The following is a 24870-nucleotide window of genomic DNA, read 5'->3' as shown; positions in this document are numbered from 1 at the left end:
AATGATGATGAATCAACAGCAGGTGGTACACGACTCACAAGAGTGAACAAAAAATGACTGAACTTGTCATTTTGACAGTACTGCCATGATGACAAGCACATTAGAAAGGAAAGTTACTGTGACTGTAACACATGTAAAATTTTCTTTCAACAAGTTTTCTCATCCATGGCATTGAAAGGTTATACGTGGGCAACATGGCAATGTTCTGGCAACAGAAAAAAGCTTTTGGAATAATTTTGATGGTTGCTCCTGTACATGAGTCTGCAGAATAATATATAAACAAAGTAGGAAACAATATTTATGGTTCCAAACACATTAGTTTGAGCATTAATGTTAATAGTATTAGATATAGCTGGGATGTGCCTCTCATCTTCTATGTTCACTGAACTTCTCATGCAGCCTTTCATTTAGCATGCAATCTGAACTAGAGTCAAACTTTGTAATGCCTGAGGTGAGGGGCAAACAGGATTCTTACCTCCAGTATTGCTGTATTCCTGGCTTTTTAAATGAATGTCAACACTGTTTTGTTTTCTACCAATTTTGTTCAGATGGTGAAGGAAAAAGTTTTGAAAGGCAAATTAATAAATGCAGGAACAGGTTCTCTCATTCTGAAACACATCCATTTTTAATAAGACTTCTACAACGGCATTAGTATGCCACACTTATAAGATAATTGCTTATTGAGTGAACAGTCTTTGGCAATTCACACACTGAGTCAGGTACTATTTTATAATGTTCTGGAATGTTACAATAGCACAAAACTTTATTGTGCAACGTTTTTAGAAAATAATTTCTTCCAGCTCCACACAGTTAAAGGGTGAGTCTGCTGTAATAACACATTTGTGAGACTAAGAATTTTCTGTTTCTTTGTATCTGAAAAAAAAGTGAAATTTCAAATTAGCAACTTTACAACATTGTATGCAGAAATAAAAAGACAATGTATAAAAAAACAATAAAACATTTCTAAACCGGCACTGTGCAGTAATTCACTAAATTCAACAGCAACTACAACTGATAAAGTTAAGCTTTCTTTACTAAAGATATTCCTTATTACCAATGTTTCCCCACGAGACTTTTCTGCAGTGACTCAAATACTGTGTTTTACTGATAAAACCCAAAACCGTTCATTTTTAGTAGTCAACTATTCTTCTTTTTGTTCAAGACTGAACTGCGATACTTTCACTCAACATGTGAATGAAAGTTCATGGGAGGATCTTTGTATGTTATTTGCATCTTGTACTTGTAATATTTTCTCTTACTGTACTACGTTACGTTGCTTGACATATTCCTTACTTCCATAGATATGAAACAGTATGCACAATATTCAATATACTAGAGAATTTGATGTGATTCATTCAATGAAATAAGGGAAGATAACTATCATGTGTACTGTAATATGTTTAGCAGCCAAAGTTAAAGGAGCAGAATGGTGACTCCTTTACAGAACAAATGAAAGAAATAGGGGAATAAAAGTTACTGCATATGATAAGAGATATGAGAAACTAAATGTTCATGTGTTACAAATGAATTTTTCCATATGCTTCCCATGCACTTTTAACACATATTAGTCAACAGGTCAAAACTTCACCAACTGTTTGGTAACCCAGAGATAACTGGATGTACCTACCATTTTTCTCAGATGTAGGGATGAGGAGTTACAGAGAAAGTCAGGCTCACAAAACACACACACACACACACACACACACACACACACACACACATGAGCGCAAAATGCTAACTGTCGTTCTCTCTCTCTCTCTCTCTCTCTCTCTCTCTCTCTCTCTCTGTGTGTGTGTGTGTGTGTGTGTGTGTGTGTGTGTGTGTGTGTGTGTGTGTAACTGTGACATCTTTACAATGTGAGCTCATTATCAACCCTAATTATACTCAGTAATCACCAACATAATATTAAGCAAAATTCACATTCTGAAAGTTGTTGGCTTCTCAAATGCAGATGTTTCCTTCCTATAATATATGTAACCTACTGATATTGCACAACAAAATTGGTCTAAGATGTTAGGCAAATTACAGATATTTTAAAAAGCTATTAAAATTTATGATTTCCAACCATATAGTTTAGAGATAATTGCTAATTTTAACCCAACACACCCAAAATAGCAAGCACCTTTAATGTTACATTTATATCAAGCACTGAAAGCTCATGTACACAGTTGATTGTATGCTCCTTAAAATTGCTGATAGTATGTTCACACTGCTTTGAAACATTCTGGTAAATAGATTCATATTCAGCTCATGTTTTATATATTCCGCTGGATTCCCTTGAAGTTAACTGAAGTGATCATGAACAGTCAACATCCAGCTACATTCTTTAGGACTCTGACTTACATCTAACATTTGATATACACAAATCAAATTGAAACTTCCTGGCAGATTAAAACTATGTGCCCGACCGAGACTCGAACTCGGGACCTTTGCCTTTCGCGGGCAAGTGCTCTACCAACTGAGCTACCGAAGCACGACTCACGCCCGGTACTCACAGCTTTACTTCTGCCAGTACCTCGTCTCCTACCTTCCAAACTTTACAGAAGCTCTCCTGCGAACCTTGCAGAACTAGCACTCCTGAAAGAAAGGATATTGCGGAGACATGGCTTAGCCACAGCCTGGGGGATGTTTCCAGAATGAGATTTTCACTCTGCAGCGGAGTGTGCGCTGATATGAAGCTTCCTGGCAGATTAAAACTGTGTGCCCGACCGAGACTCGAACTCGGGAACTTTGCCTTTCGCGGGCAAGTGCTCTACCAACTGAGCTACCGAAGCACGACTCACGCCCGGTACTCACAGCTTTACTTCTGCCAGTACCTCGTCTCCTACCTTCCAAACTTTACAGAAGCTCTCCTGCGAACCTTGCAGAACTAGCACTCCTGAAAGAACGGATATTGCGGATACATGGCTTAGCCACAGCCTGGGGGATGTTTCCAGAATGAGATTTTCACTCTGCAGCGGAGTGTGCGCTGATATGAAACTTCCTGGCAGATTAAAACTGTGTGCCCGACCGAGACTCGAACTCGGGACCTTTGCCTTTCGCGGGCAAGTGCTCTACCAACTGAGCTACCGAAGCACGACTCACGCCCGGTACTCACAGCTTTACTTCTGCCAGTACCTCGTCTCCTACCTTCCAAACTTTACAGAAGCTCTCCTGCGAACCTTGCAGAACTAGCACTCCTGAAAGAAAGGATATTGCGGAGACATGGCTTAGCCACAGCCTGAGGGATGTTTCCAGAATGAGATTTTCACTCTGCAGCGGAGTGTGCGCTGATATGAAACTTCCTGGCAGATTAAAACTGTGTGCCCGACCGAGACTCGAACTCGGGACCTTTGCCTTTCGCGGGCAAGTGCTCTACCAACTGAGCTACCGAAGCACAACTCACGCCCGGTACTCCCAGCTTTACTTCTGCCAGTACCTCGTCTCCTACCTTCCAAACTTTACAGAAGCTCTCCTGCGAACCTTGCAGAACTAGCACTCCTGAAAGAAAGGATATTGCGGAGACATGGCTTAGCCACAGCCTGGGGGATGTTTCCAGAATGAGATTTTCACTCTGCAGCGGAGTGTGCGCTGATATGAAACTTCCTGGCAGATTAAAACTGTGTGCCCGACCGAGACTCGAACTCGGGACCTTTGCCTTTCGCGGGCAAGTGCTCTACCAACTGAGCTACCGAAGCACGACTCACGCCCGGTACTCACAGCTTCACTTCTGCCAGTACCTCGTCTCCTACCTTCCAAACTTTACAGAAGCTCTCCTGCGAACCTTGCAGAACTAACACTCCTGAAAGAAAGGATATTGCGGAGACATGGCTTAGCCACAGCCTGGGGGATGTTTCCAGAATGAGATTTTCACTCTGCAGCGGAGTGTGCGCTGATATGAAACTTCCTGGCAGATTAAAACTGTGTGCCCGACCGAGACTCGAACTCGGGACCTTTGTCTTTCGCGGGCAAGTGCTCTACCAACTGAGCTACCGAAGCACGACTCACGCCCGGTACTCACAGCTTTACTTCTGCCAGTACCTCGTCTCCTACCTTCCAAACTCTACAGAAGCTCTCCTGCGAACCTTGCAGAACTAGCACTCCTGAAAGAAAGGATATTGCGGAGACATGGCTTAGCCACAGCCTGGGGGATGTTTCCAGAATGAGATTTTCACTCTGCAGCGGAGTGTGCGCTGATATGAAACTTCCTGGCAGATTAAAACTGTGTGCCCGACCGAGACTCGAACTTGGGCCCTTTGCCTTTCGCGGGCAAGTGCTCTACCAACTGAGCTACCGAAGCACGACTCACGCCCGGTACTCACAGCTTTACTTCTGCCAGTACCTCGTCTCCTACCTTCCAAACTTTACAGAAGCTCTCCTGCGAACCTTGCAGAACTAGCACTCCTGAAAGAAAGGATATTGCGGAGACATGGCTTAGCCACAGCCTGGGGGATGTTTCCAGAATGAGATTTTCACTCTGCAGCGGAGTGTGCGCTGATATGAAACTTCCTGGCAGATTAAAACTGTGTGCCCGACCGAGACTCGAACTCGGGACCTTTGCCTTTCGCGGGCAAGTGCTCTACCAACTGAGCTACCGAAGCACGACTCATGCCCGGTACTCACAGCTTTACTTCTGCCAGTACCTCGTCTCCTACCTTCCAAACTTTACAGAAGCTCTCCTGCGAACCTAGCAGAACTAGCACTCCTGAAAGAAAGGATATTGCGGAGACATGGCTTAGCCACAGCCTGGCGGATGTTTCCAGAATGAGATTTTCACTCTGCAGCGGAGTGTGTGCTGATATGAAACTTCCTGGCAGATTAAAACTGTGTGCCCGACCGAGACTCGAGCTCGGGACCTTTGCCTATCGCGGGCAAGTGATCTACCAACTGAGCTACCGAAGAACGACTCACGCCCGGTACTCACAGCTTTACTTCTGCCAGTACCTCGTCTCCTACCTTCCAAACTTTACAGAAGCTCTCCTGCGAACCTTGCAGAACTAGCACTCCTGAAAGAAAGGATATTGCGGAGACATGGCTTAGCCACAGCCTGGGGGATGTTTCCAGAATGAGATTTTCACTCTGCAGCGGAGTGTGCGCTGATATGAAACTTCCTGGCAGATTAAAACTGTGTGCCCGACCGAGAGTCGAACTCGGGACCTTTGCCTTTCACGGGCAAGTGCTCTACCAACTGAGCTACCGAAGCATGACTCACGCCCGGTACTCACAGCTTTACTTCTGCCAGTACCTCGTCTCCTACCTTCCAAACTTTACAGAAGCTCTCCTGCGAACCTAGCAGAACTAGCACTCCTGAAAGAAAGGATATCGCGGAGACATGGCTTAGCCACAGCCTGGGGGATGTTTCCAGAATGAGATTTTCACTCTGCAGCGGAGTGCGCGCTGATATGAAACTTCCTGGCAGATTAAAACTGTGTGCCCGACCGAGACTCGAACTCGGGACCTTTGCCTTTCGCGGGCAAGTGCTCTACCAACTGAGCTACCGAAGCACGACTCACGCCCGGTACTCACAGCTTTACTTCTGCCAGTACCTCGTCTCCTACCTTCCAAACTTTACAGAAGCTCTCCTGCGAACCTTGCAGAACTAGCACTCCTGAAAGAAAGGATATTGCGGAGACATGGCTTAGCCACAGCCTGGGGGATGTTTCCAGAATGAGATTTTCACTCTGCAGCGGAGTGTGCGCTGATATGAAACTTCCTGGCAGATTAAAACTGTGTGCCCGACCGAGACTCGAACTCGGGACCTTTGCCTTTCGCGGGCAAGTGCTCTACCAACTGAGCTACCGAAGCACGACTCATGCCCGGTACTCACAGCTTTACTTCTGCCAGTACCTCGTCTCCTACCTTCCAAACTTTACAGAAGCTCTCCTGCGAACCTAGCAGAACTAGCACTCCTGAAAGAAAGGATATTGCGGAGACATGGCTTAGCCACAGCCTGGCGGATGTTTCCAGAATGAGATTTTCACTCTGCAGCGGAGTGTGTGCTGATATGAAACTTCCTGGCAGATTAAAACTGTGTGCCCGACCGAGACTCGAGCTCGGGACCTTTGCCTATCGCGGGCAAGTGATCTACCAACTGAGCTACCGAAGAACGACTCACGCCCGGTACTCACAGCTTTACTTCTGCCAGTACCTCGTCTCCTACCTTCCAAACTTTACAGAAGCTCTCCTGCGAACCTTGCAGAACTAGCACTCCTGAAAGAAAGGATATTGCGGAGACATGGCTTAGCCACAGCCTGGGGGATGTTTCCAGAATGAGATTTTCACTCTGCAGCGGAGTGTGCGCTGATATGAAACTTCCTGGCAGATTAAAACTGTGTGCCCGACCGAGAGTCGAACTCGGGACCTTTGCCTTTCACGGGCAAGTGCTCTACCAACTGAGCTACCGAAGCATGACTCACGCCCGGTACTCACAGCTTTACTTCTGCCAGTACCTCGTCTCCTACCTTCCAAACTTTACAGAAGCTCTCCTGCGAACCTAGCAGAACTAGCACTCCTGAAAGAAAGGATATCGCGGAGACATGGCTTAGCCACAGCCTGGGGGATGTTTCCAGAATGAGATTTTCACTCTGCAGCGGAGTGCGCGCTGATATGAAACTTCCTGGCAGATTAAAACTGTGTGCCCGACCGAGACTCGAACTCGGGACCTTTGCCTTTCGCGGGCAAGTGCTCTACCAACTGAGCTACCGAAGCACGACTCACGCCCGGTACTCACAGCTGTACTTCTGCCAGTACCTCGTCTCCTACCTTCCATACTTTACAGAAGCTCTCCTGCGAACCTTGCAGAACTAGCACTCCTGAAAGAAAGGATATTGCGGAGACATGGCTTAGCCACAGCCTGGGGGATGTTTCCAGAATGAGATTTTCACTCTGCAGCGGAGTGTGCGCTGATATGAAACTTCCTGGCAGATTAAAACTGTGTGCCCGACCGAGACTCGAACTCGGGACCTTTGCCTTTCGCGGGCAAGTGCTCTACCAACTGAGCTACCGAAGCACGACTCACGCCCGGTACTCCCAGCTTTACTTCTGCCAGTACCTCGTCTCCTACCTTCCAAACTTTACAGAAGCTCTCCTGCGAACCTTGCAGAACTAGCACTCCTGAAAGAAAGGATATTGCGGAGACATGGCTTAGCCACAGCCTGGGGGATGTTTCCAGAATGAGATTTTCACTCTGCAGCGGAGTGTGCGCTGATATGAAACTTCCTGGCAGATTAAAACTGTGTGCCCGAACGAGACTCGAACTCGGGACCTTTGCCTTTCGCGGGCAAGTGCTCTACCAACTGAGCTACCAAAGCACGACTCACGCACGGTACTCACAGCTTTACTTCTGCCAGTACCTCGTCTCCTACCTTCCAAATCTCATTCTGGAAACATCCCCCAGGCTGTGGCTAAGCCATGTCTCCGCAATATCCTTTCTTTCAGGAGTGCTAGTTCTGCAAGGTTCGCAGGAGAGCTTCTGTACAGTTTGGAAGGTAGGAGACGAGGTACTGGCAGAAGTAAAGCTGTGAGTACCGGGCGTGAGTCGTTCTTCGGTAGCTCAGTTGGTAGAGCACTTGCCCGTGAAAGGCAAAGGTCCCGAGTTCGAGTCTCGGTCGGGCACACAGTTTTAATCTGCCATGAAGTTTCATATCAGCGCACACTCCGCTGCAGAGTGAAAATCTCATTCTGGAAACAAATCAAATTCTTTCCTTAACTTGAATATAAAGTTAATATGGCAACAGACACAACAAATGGCTCTGAGCACTATGCGACTTAACTTCTGAGGTCATCAGTCGCCTAGAACTTAGAACTAATTAAACCTAACTAACCTAAGGACATCACACACATCCATGCCCGAGGTAGGATTCGAACCTGCGACTGTAGCGGTCGCTCGGCTCCAGACTGTAGCACCTATAACCGCGCGGCCACTCCGGCCGGCACAGAGACAACACACTCCTGGGAAGCATATATGGACGTGCACTCACTTTACAAACCTCTTAGCCTTTGCAGGTTAAAGTACTGATACTAGAGTTGGTAGGATGAAAGAGACTGATTCATCACACTGCACAACTGTAATACTCACTTGCATTTTGTGCAGGTGAAAAAAATTGTTTGCCCTTCATCCGCAGATCGAAGCTGCAAAGTGGTATATGACATTTTATCATTGTTACATTTTGGGCACTTTCGCTCTACAACTGGACCAGCTGCTTCATCATCTTGCATTTTTTGTTCTTTCTTTTTAGCCTTTACTGCTGCATAATCATCAAGATTATTGAAGTGTACTATGTATGATGTTTCCATTGCACCAAAAACTGAAAGAAAGAATGCCTAGAAAATTCTACAATCTAAAAGACATGAGTGGTACACTATTAACAAAGTTAAATTTACTAAGCTCTCGTAATCACACAATACAGAAATAACAATGAATTATTAAGTAAAAAGAAATATATTAGTGACAAGAATTAATCGTTGGTTGTGGTAAAGCTACAAAGAAAATGGGAACTTTCACCCTCTTGTTAACTGTGGTAGGGGAAACAGTGGCATTATATTCATGACCATCGTCTATGGAGTTTTCTTGATGTATAGAGTATTCTGTGAGGTTTTGGGCTTGCAGTTGGATGACATCAACTTCCTGACATGATATTTCAACTGACAACAATTCGGCTATCTTCAGGTGCATTTTCATTTTCACTGAATCTGTTTTAAGATGGCTGAATGGTTGTGAGCTAAAATATTGTGGGAAGATCTTGACATCATCAAGCTGCAAGCCCAAAAATTCTTGGAGTTAATCATCCACTCTGTTGACATCTATTGCAGGGGGTGGGGGGAGATGGCCCAAGGTCAACGAGAGAGAGAGAGAGAGAGAGAGAGAGAGAGAGAGAGAGAGAGAGAGAGAGAGAGAGAGAGAGAGCTCTACCAGTGACAGTTCCCATGAAAGGTATGTGTGAGAAAACCCAACTTTATCAAAGAAACTTTCAGTTGAGAAAACTAATAAATTATGAGACAGAATTTCTGGCCAGTGCTTACTTCTGGGGGGAAGGGGGGGGTGCTAAATGCACAGACCCCCTATAATACATATAAAAAGTAAAATTGCACCCTAACTTTTAGAACTAATAGTCCCTCCCTTGGGGAGGAAAGGGAACTAGGCCGGGAAGATTAAAAAGGAAGGATCATGTGGGTACTCAACAGGATGGTCATCACCACTCTTATGAAGTGTCAGTGTGCCAATCGCCTGGGAGTGTGGGTTGGGGGTCTCAGGTTGACTACATGGGTGGAGTTGCTTATAACATATGGACGTCCATCTATCAGTTATAAAAACCACCATCATGAGGCACTAAAGTATGACACACAAAATTGAGTAATAAAAATACCAAACTGCCAGGGAAAGCTATCCATTTAGAGCACACTGACCTTCCTTCTCCAGCACTTTAAGAGACAAGACCTGACAGTCCACAAAATTTCAAAACTTGCATTACATTGTTTTCAGAGTCGTTGAGGATGTGGGCAGATCTCCAGCCCAACTGAGAGTTGCTCCTTATGTCAGTACATAAAACATACACAGCCAAAACATGCTGAACCGAAAGCGGCACAAACTTCACAAAATGGTAGATCCTTCCGCCGGAGCAGAAAACTGTGTGTTCGGGGACTAGGTCCTATGCACTGCCTGGTAAGCAGCATTTCCATCCATTGGTGCGGTTGGCGTTAAATCTGCCATGCCTGCACGATTCATTTGAGTGACCATAGTTTGTTGTTCACCACTTCCAACCATTCGGTTTCCCACTGACGCATGATTCTTCTGTCAAGCAATGAGAAGACCGTGTGCAAGAGAATGACACATCAATGTACACTACCTCTACATGCATCTTTGGCTTCTTTGTAAGATGTGGCACTTCCCCGTATTCTTGTATGTCCAGATACCCAGCGAAAGATCACCATCTTGCCTTGGTGTTGGACCTGCAGTGAAGGCGTCATGGATGATCCAAATCAACTGTCTACTGGGTACATGTGATGACCGCTTGTAGTGCACTGAGTGATTCAGGGCAGACAAGAAACTTTGTACTGTGATGTGTCTGAATCCGCTCTAGTGCTGTCACAATGCCATACAACCTTACATCATAATTCGTAAAGTGTTATAGAAGGCATATTTGGAAAAACCTATCACAGAAAACAGCTGACAAATGGAATGCATTCCTTTGCTGGGAGGCATTTGTGTACACAACGATAAAACTGTAGCACATAGTTAAAACTGAAGAAAACAGGTTTGCATAACCATGATCTGGAGTACACATTTTCTTATACTGCATCAAGCTTAAAATCACTTTGGGCCTCTGAAGACACCAAGGTGGGGATTTGGTCCAACCCTGGCTGCATATTCAAATGTCTAATATAATCAGGTCTTTGAGGCATTTGGTAGCACATATCCCAATTGGCTTGGTTGCATGGGGCCAGTCCCAAAACAGCTACTCAAACTGAGGGTGGATAGCAGTAAATGCTAATGACAATAACAATGACAATGCTAAGATTTTCAGGGACTATCGAGCCAGAAGGAGGTGCTGCTAAACCGGAGTGGTGGTTCACCAGCCTCTGCACACAGACTATGAACTACGCTAGTCCAAAAGGCTCCAGGTGGTATTCAAATGACCTCATGGCGGACAGCATCTTAACATTTTGAGTTAGGTAGTAAGTGTTACTCCATAAACCATGCTGCCATGATCTTATTGTAATCTGAAAATGCTCTATGAAACTATAAGAGGCAGGACCTGTCTGCTGCTCACACCTTTCCACTGAGGCATTTCAAATTTTTTTTTTTTTTTTTGCAGGTCTGTCTGGTGCAGAAGCCAGGTTCATTTTGTGCCAGATAGTAGGCTCAAAAGGTGTACATTGTCCATATGACTGAAATCAATTGTTCCCTACCATGAGTTCTGACAGGTTAAAACTTTGATAAGCAGGGTTAAAATTGATACAAGTATTGTTCTCTGGTGAGAACCTCAAACCCAGTTTATTGACCAAAGTTTCCAGCCTTCTGATGGTGAGCTACAGTTGCCTCACCACTGTAAGATTGGAATAACAGTAGAAGATCACGAAGTCATCCACAAACAAAGAGCATTTAACAGAGTTCCTGAATGCCTATGAGATGCCAGTGATAGCACCTGCCAACAGTGGACACTGAGTACATTGCGTTGGGGGACCCAATTCTCATGAAGCAGCAGACATTCATGCAGCACCTGTTCATGAAGTTGCAAAGGATACTGTACCCAAAGTGGTGTCATGTGCTTTTCCACGATCAAAAATCGCACCGACCAAATGGTTTCAGCTTAAGAAGGGTCTTGTACCACTGTCTGCAGTAGAATCAAGTTGTCAAGGGCAGCATGGTAGCACCTGAAACCGCTCTGGGATTGGCACAGGAGATCTCATGATTAGAGGAGCCATACACGGTAGCAGTTGACTGTGACCTTGAGAGCGTACCCCATACAGCTGGTAAGGGCTACACTCCAGTAACTGTTAGGGTTGTTATGGGTCTTGCTTGGTTTCCATTATGTAATTAATACTCCCTTCTTCCAAGTGGTGGGGACCGTCTAGCAAACCATATCTGATTGAAACACGACTGACTCTGGGGTCAGCTAGCGGAGCATAGCATAAAAAATCTGATGTGGTCCTGGAGTAGTGCCTCTGGCTACAGACAAGATGATTTTGATTCCCCCATATGAAGAATGGATGACTGTAGACCTCATTACATGGGAAGAAATGGAGCTGCCTCATGCCCAGAGTCCTACAGAATATCTGGAGTTCGTCTGCATGACACAGTGAGGGTAAAGAAGTGTTCTGCTGAAACCCGAGCCACACCTTTAGGCTCATCTACTAAGACTCAATTTCTTAACAAGGCCACAAGGCAGCATTTCCCAAACTGTTGTTGTGCAGAACCCTGCTGTTTTGCAGGAAGTGAATAAGTGCCCTGCAAATAACTTAACACCACATTGATTAATTTCTAAGACTTTTGAAAATACTGACAACATTGTTAAATTTCATAATGATTTCTGTTTTATCAGTTATGATTTAAAATTGGGGTAATCATAGAATAAAACAAGATTTCCTGTTTTTTTGAAAATGTTATTAACCTTCAAAACAAACTGTCCGATGAAAGTAATGGGGCTCTCAACATGCTCCATCAGAGGACAAATCTGGGAACTCCTGCAATACAGGGAGGTGTACCTTACTGATTCCCAAACTTCTGCAATGGAAGTGGACACATTATCTGAAGTTGCAAATTCCTTCCAGAAGTTCCTCCTTTGTCCTTTTATTTCTCACCTTGCCTGTGATGTCTCAGACCTGAAGTCATGAAGATTTTCTGTAAAGCTGCATGCCTGGCTCCAACTGTCAAGTGACACACTTTGTTCTGTCAAGGAATAGGCCATTGTCTGAGGTAGTTGCCTGACTGGGGAATGGAATAGGCAACAGCTCCACTGATGAGACAAAGAACTCTGAAGATTCCAAAATAATGGGAACATGACAAATGTCAAGCACATCCATGTACGTCCTAGAAGTGTAATTCATATCTTAAAACTCTGCACACCAAAACTGTTGTAGGAGTACATCCGCATAAGCAAACTGTGCGCCCTAAAGGTGCTTTGTGCAGAGAAAATAAACACTGAACCCACTCCCAATTACTACTAACTTGGGTACAACCATACATTCAGAACAAAAATAAAAGTGGCAGTTGAAGTCATTCATTATACAGCATTACATCAATCACAACAAAGTGATAACCGAACACTGCACAAACAAACACAGAGTAATGAAAGGGCAAACAAATGACATGCTTACATTCCCTTAAAAACAGGAAGTGTTTGATAATTATCCAGACCAAATGGTCCACACAACCATTAAACATTAAAAAACTGTAAAACTAAATAAATATTCACACTGGGAATGGCACGTTATAGAAAACACATATATATATATATATACTAAAAACACAGCATGACAAAACATTTGAACATCTGCACAGTAACGAACGGCACACAAAAAATCACCCAAGGATTCCCAATGTGAATGTGTATTTAGTTTTAGAGTTTTTTTAATGTTTTTGTTTTTAATGGTTGTGTGGATTGTTTGGTCTGGATAATTAACAAACACTTCCTGTTTTTAAGGGGTGTGAGCATGTAATTCATTTGCCCTTTCATTACTTTGTGTTTGTCTGTGCATTGTTCGGTTATCAATTTGCTATGGTTGATGTAACGCTATATGCCTCCAACTGCCACATTTATTTTTGTTTTGAATGTATGGTTGTATGCAGTTCATTAGTAACTGAGAGTGGGTTCAGTGTTGATTTTCTCTGCATGAAGTGCCTTTTGGGCACACAGTTTGGTTATACTGGTGTACCACTGTTAAAGTGTAGTTTAGGTGTGCAGAGTTTCAAGATATGAATTAAGCGTCGAGCGTATATATGGATGCGCTTGACGCTTGTCACATTTGCATAAGTTATTATCCAGGGACACATTATTATGAAATCTTCAGAGTTCTTTGTCTCGTTATTGTGTGTTAATACATACATGTTCTTGATTTTATTCTGCTGGGTTTGCAGATGGGCATTTCTAAGTTAATGGTCCAGTATGTGTAGTTGCACATATGTGGCTACTGGTTATACTGATTGAATTTTACTAGGTTATTCTTTATAGCCTGTTCAGGTAAATAGAGGAATGCAACATGAGATGTTGTCAACATATATTATGTATGCTACTCTTAACCCTGTGGGTACATATTGACAGTGACTGTTGTTAGTGTTGACAACACTGTTTTACGCCTGGTACATTTCTTATAATTACTAGGAATTTTGATATGTTTCATTGTTTCTTTGTAGATAATGCATCCACAGTCTTTTACACACACAAGAACATATTTGCTAAGCTTCAGTCATAGACCTCAGGAATATGACTGGGTTGCTGTAGAGTAATATCAGTGGAGCACATGTCTATTTCTATACCAGGTTTTAGACCAAGTTCTACATTGTTCATGTTTTTGGGGTATTAAAATATATGTTGGCATGTTGGGTTGTCTGAATTTTCCAGTGAATGTTTGTTCATTAGGTCTGTGTTGCATTTGTCCACTCTGGCCACTTGGTACTACGTCATTAGTTTGTTTCGTTTCTTATTATTGATATATTTGTAGGTGTTCTGGTGAAGGATACATGTGACTGCAATTGCTTTGCTGGTGTAACTCATTGTACGTGTGGGTTCCCCTCAAGTCCATTATGTCATTGGTGCAAAAAAGAATTGCAATATACATTAGATGCTAAATTTTGTTTTGTATTGATAACAATACCATATTTTTATTATGTAATTTTGTGATGTCATTTATCCCTTTTCATTCAAACTATGATTTATATTCTCCATGCTCTCATCCTCTCCTATCATGTTATGTGTGTTTCCATATGCAGGGACCTTAAGATGATGACATTCGGTGCTGCAACTGGTAGCATGTTTTAAAAAGAATAAATGATGTTGGATTCAAATACAGCCACTGGTTTTCTTATCATTATTCAAATGCACTGGAAGGTGGTCACTGAAACACAAATCTGTGGCCATCTTCCAATGAAATGAGTTTGCAAGAGTTGGGGAGCTAAAACAATGGTCAATGGCTGAAGATGACCCTGTGGTTGCAGTAAAGTGTGTCATCTGACTGGAGTTCAAAAGACAGAAACTTGAAACGGACGAAGCCTTCGATAATTAGACCCCTGAGGCAACGTCCACATCTTGCTCATTACATTGTCTGTCTGTCTCGTTTTCATTTGCCTGTCCCTTATAGCGACTGTGCCCCACAGCACATTGTGTGCACTTAAGTGACCCATGAGGAGAAATGAGTGGGGCTGTGCCCGAAAAAGCTCTGTGAGTATATCTGCAGTCAACGGATCATGAGGTGGAAGATATGAAGAAACACTGGTGTGAGAATTTCCACTGCAACTGCTTATAGGGCCGTGGCAAGATGGAACAGGAGAGTAATGGCATCTGTCATCGGAAAAAAAACAGCCTCCTCACTCTTAGCCCTGACTCCAGTAAGATTGTCCTTCCTGTAGGTGTGGTAGACCCTCAATGCAGGTGCATCAGTGACAGTAAAATAGTCTTGTAAGCAGATGGAGAATGGTATCTCTCGTGGGTCAGAAGCTGCAATTCTTCAAAATTCAATTGGTATCCATTTAGATTTCACTACAATACAGAAGTCTCTGTGAGCACCATTGATTAGCTATGGTTGTCCGTGTCCTTCTCTCTTGGCAGCAATGATTTACCCAAGAGGACAGGGGAACAGGAGATGGTGCCCTGTTCTATGGGTCCTCCACGTCAATATTAAAACACCTGATAGTAAAATTGTGACTGGGAAGGACAAGTGCTCACCAATTTGACAGTTTAGATGTCACTTTCTTCGATTTTGTATAACTTTTTATTCAACATTTTCCATACACATGGGAGGGGTTAGTTGCATAAGTAGAGGGGACTTGCTTGACCTCAAACTATACTGCAGCCCTGAAACTATAACTGCATTACTGGCTCACCTATTCCTTTGACATAAGTCTCCTCATTCTCCTATTCTATCATGCTGCTGGCAATTCTTTCACTGAAAAGACCTTCATTTTACTCCTGCTTTCTGCAATATTATTCAAATTTCCCACCTACATTTTACATCTTTATTTTTTTTCACCAAATTATATTTAATTTTCTTGTTGCACGCAATAAAGTTTTCCTATCACCATCTAATTCCTAATTTATTTACATTTCTCTCTTATCCATTGTCATTTAGTTCTTTGAATGTACTGGTGATTTCATTCTCAAGTAACCTATACTACTGGCTTCCTATTTCATGTTTGGCTATCTTATTATGTCCTCTTTGCCTCAATAAGCTGGAATGTTTCTTATGTCATTGTAGTGTCATGAAATTGTTAGTGACTCACACAACCTGTAAATCATTGACCCAATGTATGTACAAGCTGTTTTAGAAGTTGTACCATACATTAAAATATGTATTTTTTATGACTATATAGAAGCTGCATTTCTCTCTTTTCATGGAACCACTGATACAAGGGAGAATGTGTGACATCTTTGAAGATGAGCCACTGGCTGTAATGCAACAAGCACCACTGTCCCTTAAAGCAACACTCACATATTGTTCTCGTCTTTTCCATAAGTCTTATATCATAATTTGTAACATTTTGTTAATGGACTGGTTTGATTTGAGTCCAGTTTATTAGATTAGGCCTGTTTGTTTGAATGTAAAAAGCTCATATCATCAAAAATGTTTATTGAAGATCTAAAGCTAAGGTAATAATTCCCCTAGATAAGAATAGATTTTAATTTTTGTTATATGCTGGAGCCTGGGCAGGAGTCCATGGAACATGCGACAAAAGGTTGGTGAATTATTTATACAACTTTAACAGAGGAGAATTTGATTTCATATTTGTGAACCATACATAGCAGTCTGTATTGCTCAACAGTGATTAGAAGACAGTTTCAAAGTTTACCACAGTTGACATCTTAGCTCTATGTATACTGTAATCTTTTCCTCTTCACACTGTACAAACCGGTTTATCAAAGATTGCAGTACCACCTGTCAGCTTTTACCCATGATGTCATTAAGATGGTAGACACACATATCTCAAGTTTATAAGATATGGCGACCATGTTGTCGCACATTACATGACAAACTTAATAATGAAGACTTGCGCAAAAATCAAACGAACAAAATCTTTAAAAAAAAAACCACACACACACACACACACACACACACACACACACACACACACACACACACAGAGAGAGAGAGAGAGAGAGAGAGAGAGAGAGAGAGAGAGAGAGAGAGAGAGAGAGAGCACATATTTGGCAATTAGACGAAACAACTGTAGGAATTTAGTCATGGTCAACATGTCATCACCTATTGCAGCACGCAGAAATCCTGAAGCATCCGATTCCACCCATCTGCTTTGATCCATGACGTCACAAATATGGCGGAAACGACCATACACTACAACTCTAATATGGCGCCTATGATGTCATTACGTGAACATGACTACGAACACGAAAATACATTGAAAAACCAACACACACGTGTTCCACAAAAAACCTAATGAAACTTACAGGACAACCGTGGGAAACTGGGGGTTTTTGGGTGGGGACAAAGTAAAAGAAAACAAATTTAGACATACACCATCATACCAAACCACACAAAACGACGAAGAAAACTGACAACACAAAACTCCCCAAATTCCACAAAACACAGTATCCTCTGGAATTGGGACACTTCCCTTGACCTATATAGCTCAGCAGCAGCTCTCGATCCCAAAAAATTGGAATCTAACACTTCCCGTGACCTATACAGCTCAACATAGCAATTCCCAATACTGGAACACCCACAGTCACAACCACACATTGGAGTCGAACACTTCCCTTGACCTATATAAGTCAACAGAAACTACCAATACCAAATCATAATACCCAAAACATCAACCACGTCCACAATCATCACTACCTCAAAAAACAACAAATCAACATAATTGGAATCTAACACTTCCCCTGACCTATTATCCTTACATCTCCACATATAGCCGCCCCTGGTCTGAGACACCAATATCCACAACCACAACCACACATTGGAATCTAACACTTCACTTGAGCTATGTAAGTCAACAGAAACTACCGATACCCAAATCATAAAACCCAAAACTACAACCACGTCCACAATCACCACTATCCCAAAAAACACAACAAACCAACAAAATTGGAATCGAACACTTCCCTTGACCTGTTATCCTTACGACATCTCTGCATATAGCCGTCCGTGGTCCGAGACGCCGGAACTTTAGTAAGCCTCATTTCTTCACGACACACTGAACACTTCACAACTTCATCCAAAAATCTGAATAGTTGAAGAAATTTTATTAGAGACAACGCACTGTCCCCCATCATCACCGACAACCGAAAACTGTTGACCTTGTCAGTCATATCCATACCCACCAAAGACATAAAAAAAGCAATTTACCGAAATTCACACACGACGAACAGAAAAAAACTACAATAACGTCGACATAACAAAACCAAAATCGTTAACTCACTGAAAAATATTCTGGTGAAAGCACAGTCACTACCGATACCACACACGTGCAATGCTACCAGGCAAATGAACCCCATATATGTCATGTAACACGCTACCCATAAACACACCACCAGAGAGCACCACCGATCACATCAAAACGACACCTACAAACACGGCACTCTCACAAACTAAATTCCGCACAGTCATGATATCACACTCCACAACAGCCTTACGTCAGGTGCCAAAGCCGACGGGTGGGATCGGACACTTCGGTCAACCCCAGCACGTAGTGATCTACTTGTGAACTTCCCTGTCGTATCCAAATCGTAAAAAATTCCCAACCACAAACAACAGACCACACTTATAATTCTAAACCAGAAAACAAATAATTTCCTCTGACAGCCAATAACAAAATAACTTACCAAGAAACCACAACAAACCCTTCCAATATTAATCTTATGAACAACACTAAAGCATTCCAACAAATCACCAGCACTGCTCACAAACAATTTATGAAGATAACCATCCCACATTAGAGTGCACCACCACTTACTCCAACACACCCTCTAAAAATACAGACCATTCCAAATACACCATGCCACCGTGACATTACACAACACAACACAACACAATTATGTTATGGGCCAAAGCAGGCGGGTGGTTCCACAAACATCAGTTGACCCATCAGAATAAAAGTTTGGATTTCTAAAGGGCTCCGCTCTTGAGAAGGCTATTTTACGTACTGGACCAATTTACCTAACTCATTAGACAATAAGTTACAGGTGGTTCCCTGCCTAAATCACAATATCCTTTTTTAAGTAAATCAGAATATAATGATGCAACAGGAGGTGCCGCAGAATAGGTCAAGTCGTCTCTCTCCAACAGGAAACAAAGGTGTCAACTGCACATGATATAAACATTGCAATAAATAGCAAATCAAATGTGGTTTTAGAAAGAGCCGTTAACAAAATTTTCATTACATAAGCAAATGGTTCTTAGCCAATTCTTCATTACTACACGTTGAAAAGGCATATTATATGCAGTTCAGAACTTTTAAAGAGGTTACCACTCAGTATATGTCCAAAACATGATGATAAACAGTTAATTTGTGAAAGTGGATTCTTGGATTAAAGACTGATATTAACACTAGAAGTAACGGACTTCGCCATACCCCTAATATTACCATGTGGGTCATTTTTGACCCATGGTAAGAAACCACTGTTTTATTTGTATTTGGGTCGTATTTTAGGTGCCACTTTGTTGACAATATGTTTAGTTGGACTACAAAGTGAAACCAAATAATAATTTGGTCTCTAAAATGAATAGCATACTGTCAAACACACATTTTCAGGAACAAACTTTTTTTAAATTTTAAATTTTCCAGAATAAATTCCACAGACTTTCATCAATCATCATTAAAGCAAGTAACTAAAACAATGTTATAATGTTTTTCTTTTTAAAAAGGTTGAAACAGAATCAAAACATTTTGTTTATGTGAGTACTAAAAATATTTTTACTTTTACAGACAAATTAAGTACCGAGTATTTGTGAAACATTCTAAAATGCAGCAGGTGACTGAAAAGCTGTGTGTGTTTTCTTGCTTATTTTAACCGAGGAACTAAAACATAAGAGCAAATAACTTCAGTCTATAATTATAAATATTTGGAAATATTTAGGAACAAAGACTTGTCTGAACTGCCTAAGCTGGGATGGGCTCACAGTTTAGACATTCGGCAAGAGTTTTTGCTTGGCAGCTTTTGCACACACATTTGCTGCACTTAAAGCTTACATTTGATTTTTATTCCCCTTTTGTTGTTTGCAAGAAACCTGAATTTGACAACACCTGTTTCCATATTGGCCAGCACTGGTATCGAGTTCCTGCAAGGGGAGATTGGCTCCTCTCTGCAGTTTCTAGAGGGCAGCAAGCTCATCTGCTACTCTGAGTATAAAGTCTTGGTGAGATATCTTAGAGGTAAGTAACTCAAAAACTGTGTGAGCGTTTATCATGGCAAGGTCAAGAATACTGTAGAAGACATGCATAGGCCATCAGTGAATGCCAGCTTGGATGCTGTTGTGTCTAGCCGTTTGGTCAACAATATCGACTCCACCATTAGTTTCATTATAAGACTCCACAGTTTCTGGAAGTTTATTGTCAGTATCCTCAGTCAGCTTAAATCCAGCATGCATGTTACTCAGAGAAATGATATTTTTCTTTTTCCCTTGATATGTTGTGAGAAGATTGTCGCCTGATTTGTAAGTGTGTTGGGTACAATGCATTGTCTCCACTTCGCCCCACAGGAGGGACCTCTTTGAGTGATCTCCAAAGAGTGCCAACTAAACTTGTTCCTTTTTGTTTCAGCTCATCTGCCAGTTTCACGGAGGTGAAGAAGTCGTCAGTCGTGGTGTTCTGTAAGGGTGAAACATCTGACATCTGCTGTAAGAGAACTATTGGCCATGCTCCAGACAGCAGCAGTGTAAGTGTGCGGCAGAGGAAAGGGGGGGGGGGGGGGCAAGGCAGCTTTCACACTGTATACACAGAAGAGTGGAAAGAGCAGAAGAAATCAAACTTTTGGGAAGATCAGTTCAGGTGGGCTACCAAAATATGCAGGAACCCGTGAGGCAATACTAACCCTATGAAATATATTAGGCCAACCTATCTTTAATGCATTTCTAAATTTAGAGAGAGTTTGACTAAACTGCCTGGTATACACTCCTTGAAATTCTGATGGCTGCAGGTGTAAAATACATAGAGCAAAACGCTATCTACAACCAGTACAGAAAACAGACTGCTGTTGCGAGAGCTGAAGAACATGAAAGGGAAGCAGTAATTGAAAAGGGAATGAAACACTGTTGTGGCCTACTTCTCATATTATTTAATCTGTACGTTTAGCAAGCAGTAAAGGAAATAAAGAAGGAATTCTGAAAGGGAATTAAAGCTGTGGAGAGAAAAAAAATTAAGGTACAATAAATTATAATTGTGTCAGTGGTAGCAAAGAATTTAGATCAGCTGGATGGGATGGATTGTGTCTTGAAAAAGATGCTATTAGGTGAATATCAATAACCTCAGAACTTGAAAAACGGAAAGCATTTGTGTAGGAGATAAATTTGTTAATGCAAGGAAGTACACAAATTGATTTAAACTCCATCGGTATTTATGAAGCAACTATGTACAATATGGCCATACAAATGAAGAATAAACTTGAGAATTATGAAGTATTTTCTGAAGGTATCTGTCTGGAATGTAACCGTGTGAGAAAATGAAACATGAAAAATAAATAGCTCAGATAAGAAAAGAAGATTTTTAAACATGGTGCTACAAAATAATACATGAACTGGATAATTAATGAGTATGTGCTAGATCAAATTGTAGAGAACGGAAATTTATGACACAACTTGATTAAAACAAGAAATCTGTTGCTATGACGCACTTACTGCTCCCCTCTGTAACTATTCCTTAGTGAAATTTGTCATAAGTTTAATATGTAAGTTTCAACCAAATAGTTCAGTTAAAGAAATCAGTACTAGAAATGAGAATAATCTACAAAAAGTTGGTAAAGAAAGTTTACTATCATTCAGGAACACACATTTTGGGTCAACTGAAGCGTCCGATCCCATCCGTCGGCTCTGACCCGTGATGTAAGGCTGTTGTTGTGTGTGACGTCACGACGGTGTAGAATTTAGTTTGTGAGAGTGGCGTGTTTGTATGTGTCGTTTTGATGTGATCGGTGGTGCTCTTTGGTGGTGTGTTTATGGGTAGCGTGTTACCTGGCATGTGGAGTTCATTTGCATGGTAGCATTGCACGTGTGTGGTATCGGTAGTGACTGTGCTTTCAGCGGAATATTTTTCAGTGAGTTAACGATTTTGGTTTTGTTATGTCAACGTTATTGTATTTTTTTTTCGGTTCGTCAAGTGTGAATTTTGGCAAATTGCTTTTTTTATGTCTTTGGTAGGTATGGATGTGCCTGACAAGGTCGACAGTTTTTGGTTGTCGGCGATGATGGGGGACAGTGCATTGTCTCTAATAAAGTCTCTTCAACTATTCGGATTTTTAGATGAAGTCGTGATGTGTTCAGTGTGTCGTGAAAAAATAAGGCTTACTAAAGTTCCAGTGTCTCAGACCAGGGACGGCTATATGTGTAGATGTCGTAAGGATAACAGGTGAAGGGAAGTGTTCGATTCCAATTTTGTTGGTTTGTTGTTTTTTGAGGTAATGATGATTGTGGAGTGGTTGTAATTTTGGGTTTTATGGTTTGGTATCGGTAGTTTCTGGTGACCTATATAGGTCAAGGGAAGTGTTCGATTCCAATGTGTGGTTGCTGTAGGTGTTCCGGTATCGGGAGCTGCTTTTGAGGTACATAGGTCAAGGGAAGTGTTATCTGTGGGATCGGGAACTGATGTTGAGCTACATAGGTCAAGGGAAGTGTTCGATTTCAATTTGTGAGATCAGGAGCTGCTGTTGAGCTATATACGTCAAGGGACGTGTCCGATTCCAGTGGATATTTTGTTTAGTGGACTTTGGGGAGTTTTGTGTTGTCGATATTTTTCGTCATTTTGTATGGTTTGGTATGGATGTGTGTGGAGATTTGTTTACTTTGTCGCCACCCAAAAACCCCAATTTCCCAAGCCTGTCGTGTTAGTTTCATTAGGTTTTTTGTAAAACGTGTGCGTGTTTTGGTTTTTCAATGTATTTGCGTGTTTGTGGTCATGTTTACGTAATTACCTCATAGGTGCCATATTCGAGTCGTAGCGTATGGTCATTTCCGCCATATTTGTGACGTCATGGGAAGGCGGGTGGAATCGGACGCTTCTGTATTTCCCACATTTTCAATAACTTGCCAGTATGTCTAGTCATAAAAGTTCTGCTACTAATAAACTTCAGTTTAAAAGAAGCCTGAAGAATTTATTGACAACCAACTCCAACTCTACTGATTTAATTTTTTAGTAAAACCAGTTCCTGTATATAGTATTGATAATTCTAGTGTTGTATTCACACATCATCAGTCAAAAAGTAGAAGAAAGTTACTGGCGGTAGTAAAGCTGTGAGGTCAGGTTACGAATGCTTGGGTAGCTCAATTGGTAGAGCACTTGCCTGTAAAAAGCAAGGGTCCCATGTTTAAGTGTTAGTCTGGCACACAGTTTTAATCTGCCAGAAAGTTTCAATAAAACCACAGATTTCAAGATGTATTTGCATTGTTCATTTATTTCACTTTAGTTATGCCAAAGCCATACATTAAAAATTACTCATGTTATTTTATCGAGAATATCAAATCAAAAATCTCAAGTATGGATATCTTCAGTAAATTGTATGATCTGGAGAAAAAAAGGGTTGAAAACTGATTTTTACTTGATGATGAATGTATATAACAGCCCAAAAATATCCTACACACGTCAATTTCAGAGATCAAGACAATTAAAAATCTGAAGGAAATAAGAACAAAATTAAAACAAATTTTATTAAATCACTGCTTTTACTCTGTTACTGCATTTCTTGACACAAAATTCTGATGTCTCCCCAAAGCTCATCTTCTTATATATACATCGTTAGTCTGTTGAAATAGTTATTTTTTCCGGTCCATGGTCTATGCATTCTTCTTATATAAAAAGTATATGCCTGTTTAAATTGTTATATTTTCTGTCCATGCTCTAAACTTCATAATACAGAAGTGAGTTTTCCCATTTGTAACGTCCTTTTAATGTATACTTTTGAATTTCTATATTATCTGTTATCTCCGTGTTCTTAACACAGAAGTGTCACCTTTATAACGCGCCATAATTAGTTTTTTTAACGTATGACAACGAAAAGCTAAACTTAACAAAGTTCTGCTATATGGAGTAGGCCTATGTAAATTTTTACCTTCAGGTCCATACTCTTTTTTGCACGTGTAACACGTTACTCCACCAGAACTTCCTAAGTCAGGTAAAATGGAACCACATTCTGAGCAAAATCCGGGTTCTGCTACGAAATTCATTCTTCTGATAGGTTATGCGTTCCAGTAACTACCGTCACACACACTTGTGTATGTTTACAATTGTGCAATGCACACAATAGTTTCACTCCAAAGACATCACTCATTTCGAGTTTGAGTACCACGGGCAATGAAAACATGCGTAAGCAAACCCGAAACTCCACACGTGCCAGCGAACTGGCATAATTTTGCAACTGGAAAGTGGGAACGTCTTACTAGCTCACTGTCATGGCAGCTGCTAGAACAGTAAAAAAATTCAAAAAATTACTACATCTAAACTGCGACCCACTGTGAAGTGCATGTCAGAGTGTACCAGTTATTAGGGTTTCTTCCCGTTCCATCCATATACTAAGCGTGAGAAGAATGACTGTTTGAATGCCTCTGTGCTATTAATCTAACATTGTCCTCACGATTCCTATGTGAGCGATAAGTAGGGTGTTGTAGTATATTCTTTGAATAATCATCCGAAGCTGGTTCTTGAAATCCTGTACGAAGTCTTTCTCGGAAGTGTTTACGTCTATCTTCATGAGTCTGCCAGCTCAGATTTTTCAGCATCTCTATGACACAATTCCATGGGTCAAACATGCCTGTGACCATTCGTGCTGCTCTTCTCTGCATGTGTTCAGTATCCCCTGTTAGTCCTATCGTAGCAGAGCTTGGATTTTGCTCAGAATGTGATTCCACCTCACCTGGCTTAGAAGTTCTGATGGAGTGACATGTCACGTGCAAGAAAGAGTGTAGACCTGACAGTATATGCAGATGTGGTACTGAGTCCGACACGTGAGCAATAATAGATTAGATTCAGCTTTCATTCCATAGTCATAAAAATGAGATGATTCTCGTGGGTGTGGAACA

The 24870-nt window shown here is 41.7% G+C and overlaps 1 protein-coding gene across 1 annotated transcript; it reads right to left on the bottom strand.

Annotated features, from left to right (window-relative positions):
* Positions 1-601: 601 nt before the first annotated feature.
* LOC124616000 (DNA-directed RNA polymerase I subunit RPA12) lies at positions 602-24123 on the bottom strand. The gene is made up of 3 exons (XM_047144211.1): positions 23904-24123; positions 8057-8285; positions 602-873 (listed from the first exon to the last, which is right to left on the bottom strand). The coding sequence occupies exons 1-3, from the start codon at positions 24016-24018 to the stop codon at positions 849-851; spliced, it is 369 nt and encodes a 122-aa protein (XP_047000167.1). The 5' UTR covers positions 24019-24123; the 3' UTR covers positions 602-848.
* Between the last annotated feature and the right edge of the window lie 747 nt (positions 24124-24870).

The sequence above is a fragment of the Schistocerca americana genome, chromosome 5 (genome assembly GCF_021461395.2).
Source record: "Schistocerca americana isolate TAMUIC-IGC-003095 chromosome 5, iqSchAmer2.1, whole genome shotgun sequence".
NCBI lineage: Eukaryota > Metazoa > Arthropoda > Insecta > Orthoptera > Acrididae > Schistocerca > Schistocerca americana.
The sequence above is the reverse complement of the archived record's forward strand: the minus strand, read 5'-3'. Positions and strand labels throughout refer to the sequence as shown.

What these genes read in the sequence shown, in the direction of transcription:
- LOC124616000 (XM_047144211.1), bottom strand. Translation starts at nt 24,018, where the DNA reads ATGAATTTCGTAGCAGAACCCGGATTTTGCTCAGAATGTGGTTCCATT. An exon ending in AAAAGAGTATGGACCTGAAG is followed by an intron (nt 8,286 to 23,903) that starts GTAAAAATTTAC and finishes TCTTTCTTTCAG; the next exon opens with TTTTTGGTGCAATGGAAACA. An exon ending in TTCACCTGCACAAAATGCAA is followed by an intron (nt 874 to 8,056) that starts GTGAGTATTACA and finishes CTTTTTTTTCAG; the next exon opens with ATACAAAGAAACAGAAAATT.